The sequence below is a fragment of the Temnothorax longispinosus genome, chromosome 12, assembly GCF_030848805.1.
Source record: "Temnothorax longispinosus isolate EJ_2023e chromosome 12, Tlon_JGU_v1, whole genome shotgun sequence".
Classification (NCBI taxonomy): domain Eukaryota; kingdom Metazoa; phylum Arthropoda; class Insecta; order Hymenoptera; family Formicidae; genus Temnothorax; species Temnothorax longispinosus.
The window spans coordinates 9,538,612-9,557,894 of NC_092369.1; the positions used below are offsets into that span (position 1 = coordinate 9,538,612).

General features: G+C 38.3%; 2 protein-coding genes across 2 annotated transcripts in view; one reads left to right on the forward strand and one right to left on the reverse strand.

Annotated features, from left to right (window-relative positions):
- LOC139822727 (cytochrome P450 4c21-like) overlaps window positions 1-19,283 on the reverse strand; it is a 92,811-nt gene that overhangs the window by 71,576 nt on the left and 1,952 nt on the right. Inside the window, exons 2-3 of the mRNA XM_071794680.1 lie at window positions 16,688-16,745; window positions 16,189-16,235 (exon numbers count right to left, since the gene is read on the reverse strand). Coding sequence (XP_071650781.1) covers window positions 16,189-16,235; window positions 16,688-16,745 — 105 coding nt within the window. The remainder of the gene's footprint in view (window positions 1-16,188; window positions 16,236-16,687; window positions 16,746-19,283) is intronic.
- Window positions 1-19,283, forward strand: part of LOC139822868 (uncharacterized) — a 183,734-nt gene that overhangs the window by 24,116 nt on the left and 140,335 nt on the right. The window lies entirely within an intron of this gene.

The window sequence follows — 19,283 nt, forward strand, 5'->3', positions numbered from 1 at the left end:
GGGCGACGGCGCGCGGAGCAACCACGAGGTGAATAATTAATTAATCATTAATTATTACTAGGGTAATTAATCGTTTACTCTCGCGACAATTGTACAGCGTATTCCGTGTTCCATTTTACATGATATAATGTGTATAATTTATAAGAGTAGTAAATTTTCATAGAAAATAATTTTTTATAACGCAAATTTTTAGATAAAAATTAAACCTTTATTTATTAAGCATTTTATTATTATTTTTTTTAAATATTTTTTTCTTAATTAACGTAGTTGCTATAATTCCGCTGCTGCCTATCGCGTCAATGAATCAAATTATATTTTATTTTAATTTAAGAGGTAATAAATCTATGAGAGAATCATGTCGAATATATATGTCAACAAAATGCTGTCATCAATTGTTTATAACTAAAGATTCAATATATCTATATTTTCATCGAGAAAAAGGATAGACTTGAAATTGATTTCAAAATATCTGCTTGCCCATTTCGGTACATCGTTTTGGGCAAAGGTTGTACGTGTCAAACATGATAGAAAAAGTTCAGATGGGAGCGATTGACGAATTTCAATTTCAGCATGTTGATTCCGTTATATAGCCGGGGAATGAAACGGCTATGTAGCGTTATCGTATAGCGATAGTGTCCAGAGCAACCAGATCGACGCATCGATGAAAGAGGGGAACTAAGTTTGTGCTAGGAAAAGGAGCTTTTTCTGCGATAATATTTTAGCGTTCCTTTCCCCTTTATACTTACTCGGCAAACTTTTCTGTCATCCCACTGCAAAGACTTTAATGCTCTCAACACTTGGAGGAATATCACTCGGCGACCCTCGAGGATGAGCGTGTGCGCGAAATCGAGAGCGTGTATGACCGAATAAAGATACTATATATAGGTAGATCGAATAAAATATAGAGTACGCTTCCGCGTTTCCCTTACTCCATTTTCTTATTTCCGTGCTCGTTTCAAGTTCTATAGGTTCAAAATTTACATCCTCAAAATTATAATCATGACAGCATGATAAATATTCCAGAATCACATTTTATTCTAATTGTAAGTTTATTCTCGGTTGGGTATTTTAAAGTACAAAAATTTAATATAAACCTACTAGTTCAACGTACTATAAAATTATATAATTTTATCATTTATAATTTTATATTTAATATGGAGCTGAGCTAATTTGAAACCATATTTAATTAATGTAATTATACATTGGTACGCGTAGCAAAATAGACCGCATTATTCACATTTCTCGTTTGTATGTAACATACCATCATATTTAGAAACGAGTCATGACCTTTTAGCATGCTACGGCAACGCGTGCTATACAATAGTTTAATTAACGTATGTCTTCTTTTTAAAGAAGCTGCGATATAGTATAATAATAGCTAAAGGCATTACACGGCCTCGCTCGCGACGCTCCGCTGCAAAAGCCCGTCAAAAAATAGAATGACAATGTGTTCCTTGCGAGAATATATACCTAACAGAAAAATCTCATTATACTCGCACAAAAAGGCGCGATCATTACCGTGTGACCAATAATCTTTTTTACTTACAAAAATATAACATAATGTCATACAACCCGTTGTCTAACATGTTATATAAACGTTCATTCAACTCGGAGAATTCCCCGCTATTAACGGTCACATTGAATTGACGTCTATCGATCATCTTTCTTAACCAGAAACAGGGCAAAGCGAGAAATAAAAACGTAAGCGGTGGTCGTAAGTGGTCAATGTATCTCGAGCAAAGATTTATTAGAAAACAAAAATGATCAATCAAGCACATAAAAGAAACGACTTTTGATATTACTTCACATATTATAGTTTTGATAAATTATTATTATAGCATTAGTTTTTATCTCTACTTATATTACTAGTTATTTTTTATTATACTCATCTGAAGCACACAGCAAATAAGAAAATCTTTCAATTCTTTGAAAATATAAAAATATAAAAAGTTTTCAAAATTTTCATTTGTACACTAACAGTAGCGTATACTAGTATTATATGTATAAGTTGCTGATTCTGCATACTTGAAAAATATATAATTATTTTAATTATAATGATAAAAGAAAGTTATGGAAAATAACAAGCTAACACTTAAATATATGGTAACTAACACTTCATAGCATAAAATGACGTTGTGTTTTTATAAGTATTCATTCTTTATAAGCATCCTCTCGTTGTAACTTCATTAATTACGAAATATTAATTTCATTTATATCCGCGTAAGAATAGCTTGCGCGTAGACATTACCAGAAATTCGTCACATCTAGATACATCGAAAAAAATGTATGCGCAAAATTATTATCCGTTTATTCTTAAAACGGAGAAACAAAAAGTGTTTCTTAAGGATATTAATCAGATTAAAAAAATTCTGATCTCCCACCATAAGAGTCCCATCCGTGGTGTCTATTATATACATGTACAATTTTAATTTATCATGAATTGTGTAGTAGAAAACGTTGATTCTTCCGAGTAAACTTTTAAAGTATTACTAAGGAAATGTAATAATATACGATGAGAGAACGCTGATACGCGATATCTCCATGTGTGAGATATTCCTACGATGCATTCTGGACGATAACTTAACTTCTTTAATTTACGGTGTGCGGTTTACACAGAACATACGAGCAAAATCGAAGCCTGACGTAACTTCTTGCCGGAAGGGATTTTTAACAAGTCGCTATATGCTAATCCTACGTCTCGTTCATTCGACCACGCGTTGCCGTTTGGAAGTTCTCCCCCCGTTAAATATTTCGACGGCTGTCGAAAAAACGACGCTTTGAGAAAGTTCAAGTAAACGACGTGGAGTGAGGTCGCTTCGGGATTACAGGCAAAACAGATGGAAAAAGTTTCGAGCTGGGCGTTTGATTAACGGGAAATATGTCGCGGTCGCGAATCGTCGTTAAGAACGAAAACCAATTAAACGTGGAAGGTAAACCTTGGCTAATTTGTTACTTTGGGAGGAATTTATGTGCATCGAACACTTTGAATTCGATGCACTATCATAACTTGTATAAGATTATTTTGGTCAATCATATTCGATTAGTTAATTAAATAATGAATGGTTTATGATGTTTAATCTCTATTAATATATCTTATTGAATGAAGTGTATCCAGCATAAATTTATTACATATAAAATCTATTATAGTAGGATTTGATATCCCTTCTAATGATACGGATATATCTTTAGAAATAGGATTATCGATGGTGCAAAAATAGCTTCTAGAATTAACGACTTTATCGCGGACGAAGTACGTATTTATAAATCACAGATTTAATCATACCAGATATCTTTGCTATTGCTTCGCAAGAACGTTCTAATATATTGGGAATTTACGACTTTCGCCAACTCGTTTAAATCACGCTCTTGAAAATGTAGTTACACCACATTAAATTTAGGAAATTGATAACAATAATGAAATTACTAACAACAATTAAAAAGATTTATACGCCTCGGAATTCGGAATAGTCGGAATATAGGTAAATCATTTAATACTGAAGATTATAAAATTATAATATTTAAATGGGAAAACAATGTTAGGTAAATATGATAAGAGCGGATATATGTGTATATGAATAGCAATCAGTTATCATCATTTATTTGAAATAACATATTGTCGTACTTTTTTAGAATTTGCTAATTAATTGAACTAACATAATTAATGTAATAAAAGTTTTTTGTTATCTCGTTGAATAATAAAATGATTTTATTTATTAACATTCTCCGTATCGATCACAGTATGTCATTTTAACTGTCTTACTTTCCTACGGATGATGAACGATGACAGTAAAGTTTATCCTAAACTATGTCCAAAACTGAAAGTGGGTGATAGCTTCTTGGCAGCTCAATAAGAACACATTAATCATTAAATGCTATATATATTGCTAATAAAATTCGGTTTCGCATAGTTAACAAATCTGAAATATTATTTTATTAAATAATGAGTACGTGTGATATATGTATATAACTGATTATTAAAATAATTTCTATCCTATAAAAATCTAATTTAGAACTTGTTATCACCAAATACACAAGTATGATATGTTTCGTGCATGTGACACTCGACTTGATAATAGCGAGAGATCTTTGAATAATTAAACTTCGTGTCTCAGCAAACTTCGGTGCTTCCACTGCGTATGAACATCTCTTTATGGTACCAAAGTTAGTCGACGAATGGTTAAAGTCGGTTGTCGTCAAAGAGGCTTTCGCTTGTCTGCACAACGGAAGTAAGAACGGAAAAGTCTGTCGGGGGTAAAAGCGAGGACGTGTTTACATATTCATGCGATAACGACACGCATCGCTGCGAACATTTATACGCGCGTTTACTCGCGCGGCGTTCCTCGCCCGGAAAAAGTCGGCGAATAAAATTCTGCAAAATCCGCCGCGATACGCGTGTATGTAACCGCGTAATTAAAAACGCGCATTGTCCGGCGTCACGCCGAAACTTGCCAAGAAGAATATTACTTTATCACTGAAATATATATCTATTAAGCATACGCCGTCCTCCGACCTTTTTTTTTTATTCTTTCTCGCGGTAGCGAAAGGGCTTTATTTGATTCCTCCGTCGGGCTTAACAGCGCCATTGAATTTCTGTTTCTCCCATAAAACAATCGCACGAATGGCTATCTGCAGAAATATTGCGGCATGGTGTATTGCATTAATGCGACTATAACGTCTAGCCGGATTCGGGCCGGTAAGTCGAGTAGAAATATTGCTTAAGCAAACGGTATTACGATAAACCTCTTCTTTTATAACGCGGCCTCATTTGTACTCAGCTGCTTCAAGGGACCTCGAGGAAATTAGAAGATGCTCAACCAGCGAGAATCGAGTCGCGTGTGCGTCAGTTTCGTTAATATTGTTCTTTAGAGTTGGTTACGTCCGCAAAAAAGTGCACACAGGTGTGCGCGGTCGTTGGAACGAGGAAGAAGTTGGCCGACAGGTAGATTGCGCGTGCGATTTTGCGGATCCGGCAATAAACCGGGTGGACGTAACCTCCTCGTTCGCGTAGCGCGCGCTTATTATTTGCATCGGGCTTAAATACAAACCCGTGGCCAGCGCGAAAATGGCATTGTTTGTAACGCGACACGCAAATCGGCTCTCATTTAGAATTTCCATTATGTCACATTATTCCACCGAATAAATAGCTGCGACTTTGTGGTATACACGTGAAACACTTCAATACGCGATATTCCGCGCTAATATATATCGCGTGGCGTAATTACGCAGATTGTCAATTACGGCAGGTGTATTTAGCCCAGTTGTCGTTAAACTTTTGTCGAAATGATGTTTAATTAGTCCATAGGTGATGCTTTTGGTCGATCATATGACACTGTTGATACTGATTGTTTATGCCAGTTAGTAATTCTCGCGTAATTCGTAAATCACGCGTGTAGTGTGTTAGAAAAGAGATGCACCGATTACAAACTGTTATTATTTAATTTAACACGCAGTGTATTTACTTCATTTATAAATAAATGAAGTAAATATATTGCGCGGTAAATTAAATAATAACATCTGCAAAATCTGTGAACAAGACAATAACTTATAAAATAATATAAAATAATTGCTTTACAGTTATTTAGATGCATATAGCATCAAAAATTAAATCGAATCGATTTCGATAGGTGTAGGGGGGGATTTTACTACTCCAACCGGAGCTGTGTTTCAAGTCTGACAAATTTAGTCGGCGCGGAGTCAAGATTGGAAAATATGTAAAATAAAAATAAAAATAAAACTTTCGCGCATCATTTACCGCGCTTGGTTCTTAGTTAGACCGTTTTCTATATTCGTAGATTATAAAATAATATTAAAAATTTTAAATATTTTTGTTATTATATGAAGATATATAAAAAATTTATGTATAAAATTAATTTATACATATAATATATTTTTTTATTATGCAATATTTATTAAGGAAATTCATAAAATTGAGAACTTAATAGCATTTCGCAAATTTCAAGTAACAAATTCAATAAAATAACAATTTAACAAAGAGAAGCTTTTTTTCATATCCTAAAATGTCAATTTTTATTTTATAAGGGACAAAAATGCAAAAAATTTTCTCTCTAACTTTTTAGAATATTATATTTTCAAGTAATAGCCTTTTAGAACTTTGATCTTTCATTCACTTTGATTTTATCTTAATTAAAAAATATTGCGTGATAATAATAAATGCATGTACATTATAAATTAAAAAAAGATAGACATATATATCTACTCGCAAATCCGAGTTTCACGGAAATTCTAAATTATAGCTGCATTGCACATCTTTCGATCTTCATTGCGTACAATTTTACGAGGGCAATCGATAAACTTTCCATTAGAAGCGCGAGATATTTTCACGGATACGCACGGTGAGGTATGTTAAAAGATTTATTTAAAAAAAAAAAAGGATTGCAACCGTCCGCAAAAACAAAAATCCGTAGCGTCACCTGAGCCACGCGAGAAAATCGATAGCGCTATGTTAACAGAATAACGTTGCAAATCGTTGACGAAAGACTTCGCGCCGTTTCGAAGTACAGAAAATGCTGACAAAGCGGGACAAAACGGATCACATCGGTTCACTTTTGAAACTCGAGCGTGGCTCTCATTCAAGTGACCCTCGCATCGAGAAGCCCGCAGGCATCGGGTAACATCCTCCTGAAACAGCATTTACGCCTTTAAACGACATAAACCGCGTATACTGGCTGAAAGTCGGCCGGTGTTAATTTTAAATGTGTCCACATATTTCGAACGATCCTAAGGCCTCACCCGATATATTAGTTAGATTTCGATTTTAATATACAAAATATACTATGTAGCAGACACAGGTTAAAAAATTTCTTCCGACACCGGCGACACCGCTTCGTTTATTAATCCATGGCACAAATGCACGAGCTAGTTTATGTTATATCTCGCAGATTATTATATTGTTATTGTAGACATACAGATGTCTGCAATATGGAGATTTTCATCAACGAGGTCCAACAGGATGCATGAAAAAGCTAATGCGTGAAAGAGAGTCTCATCAGATCTAACGCAAATGAGCACGATGCATCGCGAACAAAGCGGCTGACCATAACGACGTCATCGTACGGCACGTTTCTATGACGCGCGTACACCTCGTTGCAGATTCGGGTGTAGAAGAAATCAAGGGAAATCTCATTTCGCGCGTCGAGAACGCCTCGCATCGCGCGCGGATTGTGTGTACCTAAACGAGACCCGCGCGAAATCCTCCGGGAACAGCGTGACTCGGATGCACCGATCCCGCGTTCTTTACCCTCGGTGAGTCGAAACGAAGTTTACCGAGTGGTCCCCGAAACTTCGAAAGCCTCTTGGAGGTTTCCCCCGCTTCGCGCGAATACGCGAATTCTTCGCTTTCGAGGAAAAACGTCTGAGTGGCACGCGATTACGTGCGCACCAAATGATCCTCATCGACTCCGCGCGGAAACGAGTCGTCTCGAGTAACCGATGAATTAAAGTAATTTCGGATCTGAGCAGCCACAAGTCAGCACAAAATCAACAAAAAGAGCGTGAGTGATTGTCGTCTATCTGGTATCTTTTAGCGCTGACAATAAAAATCAAATATTTAAAGCAACGTCAAAGTGATTTTTTTCTCAAATCATCGAAGCATATTTTATAACGAGTTATTTAACATTTAATGAACAAACTTGTTTTTATGTAGTTAATATACGAGGGGAAAATAAATAGAAGAAATATATATACATATTAATTACATATATAGAAAATACGAAGTACTGAAATTATGAAAAATGCTATAGTGCAATCCCTCGTAGTGTTTTTAAAATGTTTTGCTTTTTACAGTAATCCAGTAAATTGTATTTACACAACTACAAAATTAGGTAATCCTCTGCGCAATCAGCCGGGACAGCGTTGCGGTTTCCACATGACTAAGAGTTTAACTCCCCTGATAGGAGTTAGTTAAGATAGAGAGAACCCGAATATCGCCAACCTAAGATCTGGCGTAAACGCATCTAAGTCATAAATTATGTAGGGAAATCTGAGTAATCTGCTGCATATTTTAGATACGCTACTGTGATATTCATGTGCAAAATTATCTTTATCTTTATGTATATTTTGTACTTGTAGAAAAGAATGCGTATAATCCAACTGAAAAAAGAAAAGTAATACTAGACTTTTTCCAAAGTACATCTAAGCTAGATAATCAGATTAACGCTATTAGAGTTCTATTCTATAAGAGAAGCAACCGCGTAGGATGAATAGTAATTGAATGTTTAGGACTCAATTACGGCGGTCTCCCTTTACGGCGTAGGAAAATTTAATGGGTACATATTTCAATTTATATGGCCTGCAAATGTGCATAGCGACGTAACTGAAAGTTAGCACGCTATTAATACGATATAATGGTCATTCTTGCACGCGATTAATTACAGGATGAATATTATTTTTGCAACTAACTTCACGATCAAACAGTGCTTATTTTATATCTTCACGATCACCTGCATGTTTTATTATGTTTCCGAATGTATATACGTATAATCCGAAATAATGTGTATTATTTGTATTTACGGTGAACACATTATGCAGATAACGTTACTGCTATCATTACAAAAAATAAGATCATTAATACTACAAACTTTCTGACATATATTTATATTTTACGGTACAAATTAATTACGAAATAAATATGTATAAATAGATGTGCTTTATTTTTTTCACTTCTATGTTTTTTTGTAAAATTAACGTTAACGGGTTCAGAGATTCATATTCTCAGCAATCTGTGTATTCAAAAATAAATTCCTTCTCGCATTACTGTCCGAAAGCTCTTTGAGAGCCGAGCATGTGGAATTTGCGTTTATTACAGACGTTGATTACAGACGTGCATTTGACCGTCATCGTTAAATTATCCCGCTGTATGTACACGCATTTCAAAGCAACGCACATAATTAGCACGCCTATAGTCGTGGACTGCGCAAATCAAGTTTCATAAAACATGTATCCTGTAGATAAATATTTAATTAATTCTTTAATCTGAAATCGATATATCCTTATAAATTAATAGATCGTTTACTTGCAAAGACATTTTAATCAATTTAGTCGATTATTATTAAATACTTTGCGAATTAAACTTTAAAAATGTACGTAAATTATTTACATCCGTTTTGCTAGCAACTTTTAGCTAGCTGTTCTTTAAGAGAAGTTTAATTTGCGTCTTGCTATAATAAAGAAGATGCTGATAGTTTGAAAGTAGCAAACGATAGTTATTAAATTTTTGCTGAAAAAGACTTACTTTGAGTCAAGAACATCATTAAAAAATTTTCGGTGAAATAAAAAATGCTCATTTTTAACATTTTTGCCTACTTTACCGTATCTTGCAATTTGGGATATTTTTTTAATTAGATCAGTTTATAATTTGTGCTATGTTTATAACGCAGCAAAATTTGAGAAAAACAGGTTAGCTAGCTTTACAGTAAAGGTGATAAATGCGTTAGACGCTGCACCGCCACGTCATAAATTTTTATTATTTTTATTATATATACTTCCTATAGTCAATTAAACTAAGTAAAGACCAAAGTTCGACGTTTCTGTCAATACTTTTTGCCGAAGTGAAAGTTTGAAAAAGTGAAGAAAATGCTTCAATTTAGTTGGAGCGCGAATAACTTGGAACTGATTTCAGACTAACACTCAAGCATCCCTTCATAATTCTTGAGAACATCACTAAAGCAATATATTAAAATCTTTCCTAAGCTGTAAATGGCTGCTATAGACCCGTTTGCGTGCTTTAAACATGTTAAACACTTTTTAATTATACATTGCAATATAAAAATTTCTAGAAAAAATAATAGTCATTATTATTGAATCGTTAAATAATTTATTTAAAATAGCTGATATACGAAATAATATTGGAAAGAGTCGAAAAAATTTTATTTTATGTTAATACATAAAACATTTTCAGTGATAAGATCACGCGATACGTATACAGTAAAATTTCCTGGCACATTGTCAAAAGCATCTTATCTCGGTGAGCCTCTCGAGACTCGCGATGGAGGCCCTAATAGTCACAAAATGTCGCGCATTTGCGGGCGTGCGGCGAACGACGAAAAAATCGATCGGAATCTTATTTCGAAAGCGCCCTCGTTTTATGAAAATACGGTGTATTAGAGTCCGCCGCGAGAGTCCCCCGGGAATATTGTGATTCGGATTCAACGGTCTCGTACACTTTTTCCGTACGTGTGTGACGAAATGAAGTTTGCGGAACAGTCCCCCCAGACTTTCAAACTCTCGCGGCTCCCAGCGTACGCTCGTGGGACGCTTCACGGTTTCCCCGTTGTAAGAAAAACCGCCGGGCTAGCTACATTCGAGCGGAAGGAGCGATCCAAATAAATGTCGACTTAACTTCGACGTAAAATCGAAATCCCAAAGTTGAGGCACCCTGGGAGTGATTGCGATAGTACATTTCCGGCGTCTCCGAGCGTATCGAATAGCGCTACATGGATGACGAGATCGAAAGAACTTTCGCACGTGGATAATCATTGGAGTTCGTGATTCAAAGATTTAAGCGTGTCTAAAAAGTAAACTTTAAAAGAAGCACAACAATCAGATATAATATTACTAACTATAAGATCTGCTGAAGTTATTTTATATCATAACGTTATAAAAAATATTCATGAAGCTGTTTCGTATCGGGAGGAAATTGAAATAATTCTTTATTGAAATGCGTCGTGTTGCTAATCAAATCAGCGTAATCATATAATTTTTATATAGTTAATGGAAAAAAGCATAATATAGGAAGTTAGAAAATAATACATAAAAAATACTGCATATTCTTCTTTTGCAGTAATCAATATCACAAATTAATGGACAATAAAGATTTTTTATATATTAGAACATGCTGTGTAAGACAAGATTCTATTGCATTAGTGGTAGGTAATTTTGAGTCGAAGCGAATAAAGCCTGTACTACCTTATAATAATGAAGAAGGTCATTCGTTAATTCCAGTTTCGATATTCATGAGATTCCTGTTGCTCGTTGATTAGTTTTTCCGCCACTGACGGTTCTGAAAGCTTTCTTTTCTTTTTCACAAAGTTACTCTTGCCGGTGCAACTTCACCCCTTTTTACGAATAATAAAAATGAAGTAAAAATTTTTAATTATTTTTCTAATTGATTAATTAACGGTAATAAATATATGCATATTCATGTCATATTTATTTCTCTCATACTAGAAAAAATATTAACGCAGAACTTATCATCACGCTACCCTTTCGTGCTGCTCAGGGTGTAATCTTGACCGCAGAAATTGAAATTATACAGTCTTCCGATTCTAGAATATAATATTTTACTGGTTATCACCGTACATTCAGCAAAAACGGCGCAGTTGCAATCATCTTTGTGAGTCAATCTACAGGTAAATATAAGAAACAAGAAAAGCAACCGTGACGAGGGGAACAAAAAGATGAAGTAAAAGGTTTTACGACTGGCGTTATTCGTCGTCCCTCCGTTTATAAGCCGGCAGCAAATTGGCCGAGCATTTTGTCGGCTGCGCAGAGTGTACGACTTACGATACCTCGGACTGAGCACCTCGGACACCCAGGGGAACCGCGTTTCCGTGGTGCCCTGCCAAATTGAAAAAATTACACTTTTGCGACCGCGTTTCGATGGTGGGCGGCATGGCAGCGGAAATGAGGGTGAAGAGTTTGAAATTGATGTAACGGGGCGGCGGCGGTGTCTCGAAACGACTTGCGTTTCGTTGCGTCTAGTCGCTTTATAGCTCGTAAAAAAAAGGGGGAGAGTAACCGACCACGGCGCACGGACTTCCCATGAGAATGAATGCATCAGCGGCGCGACACGTAGGAAGGAAACAGGATGGGTTAATTGTACGTAGTGGTCACCGGTCCATCGTAATTACCCAACGTGACTGTGTCGTCGATTGATGAATGTCGGGAAAAATAGAATGGGCACGGAATGTCGTAACAAAAGGATGGCAAATAGCGCCGCGCGCCGGGGTAGAACAGTATGAGAGTAAATAAATATGTTCTATTGATTCTCGGATAACGAAGCACACAAAGCCGTGGAGCAAAATGATTTTCATACATGCCTCGAAAAGATCGTGCGTGACCGATACAACGCGATAATATCTGATTTTACCGCTTGTTTTTCGCGATACGCGAGTTTTTCGGGGCGCACGCGCGCGAAAATCGTGAAAAACACGACGTAACGCACGACCCCGACTTTTATCCATTATATATATCACTCCCCCCGTAAGTTGATTATGCTTTATTTAACAACGCGACGCGACAATTTCGCATCTGAGAGGAACGACGGGCATAAAAAACGAGGATTTGGCGCTTCGCCCGTAAAAATTTGTTCCTGTATAAAATCTAATCTGGTTTCGAACAGTTCGGACGGTTGAAAACATTTTCCGCCATATAGAGGCGGGAATGATAACGAATAAGGTACGCTTTTTGCGGCACCTGCTGCACTGCGTTCGAAACATCCGGCGCGAGTTACGTTAGTCATTCCTTTTTTTTTCACCCCGAGAGTAATGGAAAGTCAATCTTTACGTCACGGCTGAATCGCGAAACTCTTTCGTGCCGCCGATTCCTTCGAATGTTCGCGAACAGTAATCGATGAAAAAAAGCGTGGCCTCTTTTAAGAAGAACAGTCAGATTGATCGGTATAGTATCGAACTATCGAGCCGATGCAAGGATAATGAGAATTTGCAATGAAAGATTTAACTGCCTGGTTTAAAGATGTTTCTCCGCGATAAGGAACTTTCCATTAACTACTTTACTCAATGAATTATATAATCTCATTTCCGGCACTTAACACATTGAAAATTAATAGCGTAATAATGATTTGTGCAAAATTTGTTACTGTACATTAAATATAAAAAATAAGATATTACAAAAGTTTTCTAAATATGAAGAAAAGAATGTGCTACTTTTTTACCGAAATTACAAAATATCCATTGTTACATATAACAATAATTCTATAATAATTGTATCATTAACGTGTGCATTGCGAAACTTTTTCGATACTTCTACTTACCATTACTTTAATGTCTTTGAGCGTTGATGGTCGGTGGAAAAGGAATGGCTGTTTTTAAGAGAAATAGACTGAGCAACACAAATCCGAGTATCGATTCGATGCGAGAATAATGAGAATTGCTAACAAAAAAATTAAATGCTCGGCTTAAAGATGTTTTATCGTTAACGAACTCTGTATTAACTCTTTTAAGTATGTAATTAATTATGTAAGTTTCATTTATCGATATTTACTGAGTTTCTTCAAAGTTAACGGTGTGTTGGTGAAAGAAGAATTCGTAACTGAAAAGAAATTGCGATAGTTCGATGTAGTAGATCATATACAGATAACAGACAATCTTTGAAATACGTTCAACCGAATAAAATGATAAGTAAAGCGTACATTTCAATTAAACACAAGCCGTATCGCGAATTAAAAGTTGCTAAGGACCTTGCAGAATTTTCATTCGGAATTATTATTCGCGTAAATAGCGAAACTCTGATTTATTAGCCGTTATCAAAATATTTCTCTTGTAAAACTGCGAAAAGATAAGACGCTGCGCTATTTAACAATATTTCCTTTTCCTCTGTTTTGATATTATTCCGTTGTTATTATTATGTTTATCTCTTGTACATTATATCCCAATTCGTTCTATTTCGCTTCATTTTATTCAAGCAGAAATCCCTGTTTTAATGCGTACTACGTTTATCTCCATCGGTGAGTAACCGTTTTTGCAGAAGCTCTGTCGGAGCATCGCGATAACTGGAGAAATTATCCCGGGGCGCCAAGCTAACCAAGCTTTTCGAACGCCGTTGCGGCCGTGTTTCAGATTCAGCCCTGGATAAAGTGTCCATTCATTCTCGCGAAACCGGCCCCGGGAAATACGTAAGGGATGAAAAAAAAAAACGGGAGCAGCGAGAAACACATCTGCGCGCGTGAGTAGCGATCGCAAAAGGCCCGTAGTTTCTTATCGGCGTGCGTTTCCTTTCGATATCTTGGGGGATACAGAATCCTGTTTCTCCTTCGGGCGATAGCGACGGAATCGAAGCCAAAGTACGACGAATTCACGGTGCGTTTTCCCTGATTTTTATCGTCGATCGCAATTTACGAGATAGAGGGAGAAAATGAGAACGGGAAAAACGGGTAATTTTCGCGTTATAAACGCGACAACGTAAACAGTAAGCTCTCCGCGAGTGTTGTCGCAGAATGTTTACACGTCCAATATACATAACGTACGACGTGAAATACACGGTGACTGACAAATATAGTCTGACCCCCTTCTGCATTCCCAACATTACCCACGGTTATTTATTTAGAATCCACAATCCGAACTGAATCCAGAAACACCGGGAGAAATTCTGGTGTGAAGACTGAAGATAACTTGGAAAAATCCAGAAACATAACACCTGAGATTTGAGACTGAGCTACCAAGTTGGGAAACCCAACCTCTTATTCACGAGATCCGCTATTAAGCTGTGAGTTTTACGTATACATATAACCGCAATTACAAGATATCTCCAAGATATTGTAAGAAATAAACCGCCTTCAACATATATCGCTTATGTATACTTGCAAGTCTCATCATTTCTATAGCGCGTTTTTCGTGATCTTGTAGAAAAAAATTAGAAAAATTATATTTTAATCATCTAATAGTACACTTCTAATATATTTTTACTTACTTAGTTTTATTCTCGTTAAATTTAACTTATTGTTATAAATACCTATTTTTCCATTTATCTATCTTGATTAAGTAATTAAATGTATTAATTAGTACATATTGTAATCTAAGCTCCGCAAAGTTTTATCTCAGAATTGGCTTAAAAATAATCTTTCGTTAACCATTAAATTCCGAATATAGAATTTAGTTATCACAGATATAGAACGTTAATATTTTTCACATTTCTCTTGTCTCCACAAAGATCGGATCAGCGTATCAACGCAGCGAATCCCACCATCAATTCGATAGTATACGAGAACATCAAATAGTACGCGAACGCAAAACGCATGAAATGCACTTTGCATTAGGAACGCCAAGAAATTGTTCTTATGCACTGAGAGCATTGATCTCCGCGGCAGATATAGCAAACGGCAATAGCGTAATGGGCTGTTGATTTAAGGGCGCAATTAAGCAAAGTGGAGGGCCCCGCAGGAGCTAAATGTTTCCCAGTAAGTGTTCCGGGTGTTTTCGCGCATACGCTAATTATCCTCCTCTCGCGCCCCACATTTCTTCTTTTATCGCGCCGACGGCTCGGATCGATTCTCGAACCGAGCGTTTCGCGAATGCGTTTCCATCCGCGGTATTCCACAGCATGACGGGCAGCTTTCCTGCGGGCTATATATTTTTCCGCTCTCGAGAGCGACGGTTGAGATTTTTCGCTCTGGTTGTACTCACTATGCCGACGGCATCGACGTAGCAGACATCAGGCTTCCCTTTTATTACTTGCCCAGCAGGAGATTTTAAACGCGAGAAAGCATAGGTCGGCGACGAGGAGAGAGAGAGAGAGAGCTCTAAACGGGCGACAAGCAGTCGAAAGAATGGATAAGAAACGACGAGGTTAAAGTAGGGTCGCAAATGGGAATGGCGAAGTCTTTTTTTCGTAGATATGTGGAGGCAGCAACACGTCGCTCGTTGTACGCCGCGAATACCGGCCACCCTTGCTCGATTAATCACTGCCATCCGCGCGGTCCGGCACTGGAAAAGGTACGTAAAAGCCGCGTAGGGAGGAAGCTGGGTCGCGAAGAAAAGCAAAAGAACGGAGAGAGGGGGGGAGAAGGGGGAGATAGTGGCAGCCAGGCTTGAGTATGTTTCGACTCCTGTACCGCTGTCGCGCGCTTCGAGCGAGAGATGCTTTATTGTCGGTCGAATACGGGACTCGGGCGTATTTTCGCGTCGATCGACTCGATACACCGTGGGCATTTGTCGATTCGTCGAGAAAAAAAAAGATAGAAACTACATCGTTCAACTTGACTCTCAATTGACCCTTTATACAGTGATACCAGAATGGTACCGAACACGATGTGCCTAGTCAGCCTACCTCCATTCCATCCCTATAATACTACTCATGTTGCCGAAGAAGCCGCAGCCCTATTCAGGTATATCAGTATCACTAAGTGCGCGTAACCTTGTGTGATAAAACCTTGTGTCAGCGGAGGATTATAAATTATAAACAATAAACAATGAAATAAACATTGAAATAACTCACCGGCCGATGCGCAACAGCGGAGTTGTAAGTTGTAACCCTGCGTTGATCTGTAACATAAAAATATTTTCATATTAAAGCAGCGTCCAAGATAATCAATACTCGAAGTAAATAATTATAGCGCCCGTTAAATTTTTAAAACGTCATTTTAGCAGATACAATCGCGGCCGCGCGCGCCGCTGGCGCCGCAAGCGGCTGCATATTTCCGCATTAACTCGTTCGCATAATTAATCCGCGAGAAATCGTGCAAGTAATATCACGACCGTGCGAATAAGAGAGCGAGACGCGACGTTCGCGACGTAATATCTCTCCTCGCATATGCCGCCGGAGATCGAACTCTGAAATTGCGAAATTGCGCCGGAGTTAAACCTCGAACGGTACTTATTGCACGAGTAACGATTCGAGTATCAAGTGTAATGAATGAGCGAATCAAGTCGCGCTTGAGAAAGTGGCGGAATCCGCCATAGGATAACAAAATAATAAACGAATAATAATTACTCACCCCACGGTTGCTCCGCCGTCGCCCGATGCCTCCCAGGCCCCCTCCTCCTCTCCTCGATCTTAGCCTCGGTTGATCCGTTGTCGCATCTCACTCACGACGCGACGCGACACGGCGACGTTCACGAAAATCGACGATATCGCTTATGATCGCGCGACACTTTGCACGGCACTCCCGGTATCAATCTCGCGACGCGGCGCGTGCTTAACTACACGATAAAGGAAGAATTACGGCAAAGAAGCTACGAACGAAACTAATACGATCATTACGATCCGCTTGACCGCTCGACGCCCGTGACGTCCCGCAGGCAAGTGGACGCTAACATGGCGGAGCGAGAATTTCGTAAATCGCGCGGCCAACTTCACGCGGCCAGGAGCGACTGTCGCGAGGACGCTACACTTGCTGCCCCCACACCTGTACTTTCCGCACTTTGAACAACGAATAAAAACGTCGAGATTACTTTTACGTATTGCGATATAAGCGACGTAAGAGAAATAAATGTATGAATTGAGGTCAAAGAGACGCCGCTAAAGCGGGAGATGAAATCCTTCGTTTATTAACGTAATGATAAGAAACGTGGGGGAGAAACAAAGAGGGAAATAACGTGAAAGGCGACGGGCTGTAAAAGCGTGACGAAACAATTTTCGGAATGAGACGCGGGACGATAAATCGCCGCTGCGGCGCGGCGTCCGGGGTGCAGGGAGGAGACCGTAGCGAGAAAACGGTCTCCCGAGCTCCCGAGCATTTGTTATTCCGGCGGCGTGCGCGCAGTATGTCTATAAAGCTGCGTACATCGGGCTTGAAACGCCACTTTCAAAACTGTTGTCGTCACGACTTCCGCCTCCGTAACGTTAGAAATTTGCACGCGCGCGTCGACGCGCTTTCGTTCGATCTTTCGCCTCTCCTTTTTGCTCGGGGACTCGAGTTTTCGGACAATCGTTAAACGGTGCTGAAGAATCGTCCCGCGTTGTACTTTTTTCAGATATGATGTACGACGTGAGATAAGAAGTTCTCTTTGCTCGATAAATCACTTTCAGAGATCGAACTAGAAATATTTTATTACCGCGAATGTTTTAAAGGGAAAAACATTTCATTTTGTTAGAACAATAAATTTTTTTTATACTTCCGCTATTCCATCACATGGATATAAACCTTTATTACAATCATCTATTAATTTCTAATTATTTATATATATCTCGTTCGTGACACTTATCTTTTTAATTGAATTTATTTTAGAAAATATTTATATTATCGTTGAATTTTCTCTTATTATCTAGAAATGGAAATTTTAAAAAATTAACCTTCTCTTTTAAAATAGCTGCTTGTAATTAACTGGGGAAGGAAAATCTAGGAAACGCGTCGACAATCCGGTCTGCTAAATCAGTTTTTGCTTCTGCTGTGCTCACTGCTAACATTTTTCCTGAAGCAAAATATTATAGAAATAATATGTTATTCCCTTTTTCCCCGTAGGCGAAGTTGCGCATGAAGACGCATGACGAACGTATACGTCCAATATTTACTCTCACTGTCTCACAGAACCTGTATCGTTTAAACCGCATATTTTTAATCCAACCGAGAAACTCTCGAGTAAATAGCATTCGCAAATAGCATTTTTTTCGTCGGCGTATACCGCGTTTATCAATTGTCCATAAACAGCAAAGTTTCTCGCCGGTTCTCCCTCGTGGCATTCGACGAAGTTTGGCGAAAGATCTCGCGGGCCGTGATACAATCTCTTTCGCGTCGCGCCGTTCGGCGTCGAGGGCAAAACAAAACGTCGGCTGAAAGCCAGGCGTTCGTAAAATACATTGCGCGAAAAAGGGAGAACGGAAAAGGGAAGGGAGATAGGAAAAACAAAAGCGGCTTCGATGGCCGCAGAAGAGTGCGTGGCGCGTCATCCAATATTTCTAGCAGGACGATGTGCGTTGCGGTTTTTTGCATATCTTCCTCTCTTCCGCGACCGACTCTCCCGACTCCATTCCCGATATCTCTCGGTGCGGCGCAACCGTATAGGCAAAGCGCATAACTTTCATCCTCCGCTTTCGTAGGTAACGCATACATTTTGAAAGCAACAACGGGAACACATAGATCCGAGATGCTTCTAGCCAGGGACGGTTTTAGATGGATCAATGCGCGACGCTTGTTCTTTGTGGAGAAGACAATAGGAATGTGTTTTTTATTGTCATAATAATGCATACCTACGCATAAACCTACACATAAAGTATAAACACATTTTTTTTAATCGCTACATCTGTGAAAGCTATTTCACTTCTTGGATTTCTTCGTGGATGACAATATGAACGTAATAAAATATTAAATAAAAATAGAATTTTAATTGTTCAGGTAGAAATATACGGTAGGACGTTCGAGTGGGAATGTATTTGTAGCTTCTTCTAACTTGCCTGTTTTTCGTACCCGAGTTAGCGCCCGTGCACCCAGCCCTGCGCTTCGTATGTGTGCACGCCCCCGAGGTAAAGAACGATACATAGAAAGAAGAAATAACTCCGCGCGATAATTCAGGGGTCTCAACCCTCCCGCCTAGCGCCTCGGTGCTTCCTGTCCTCGCGAGAGTAATGCCGGCGGGCCCGGGCGCGACCGAAAA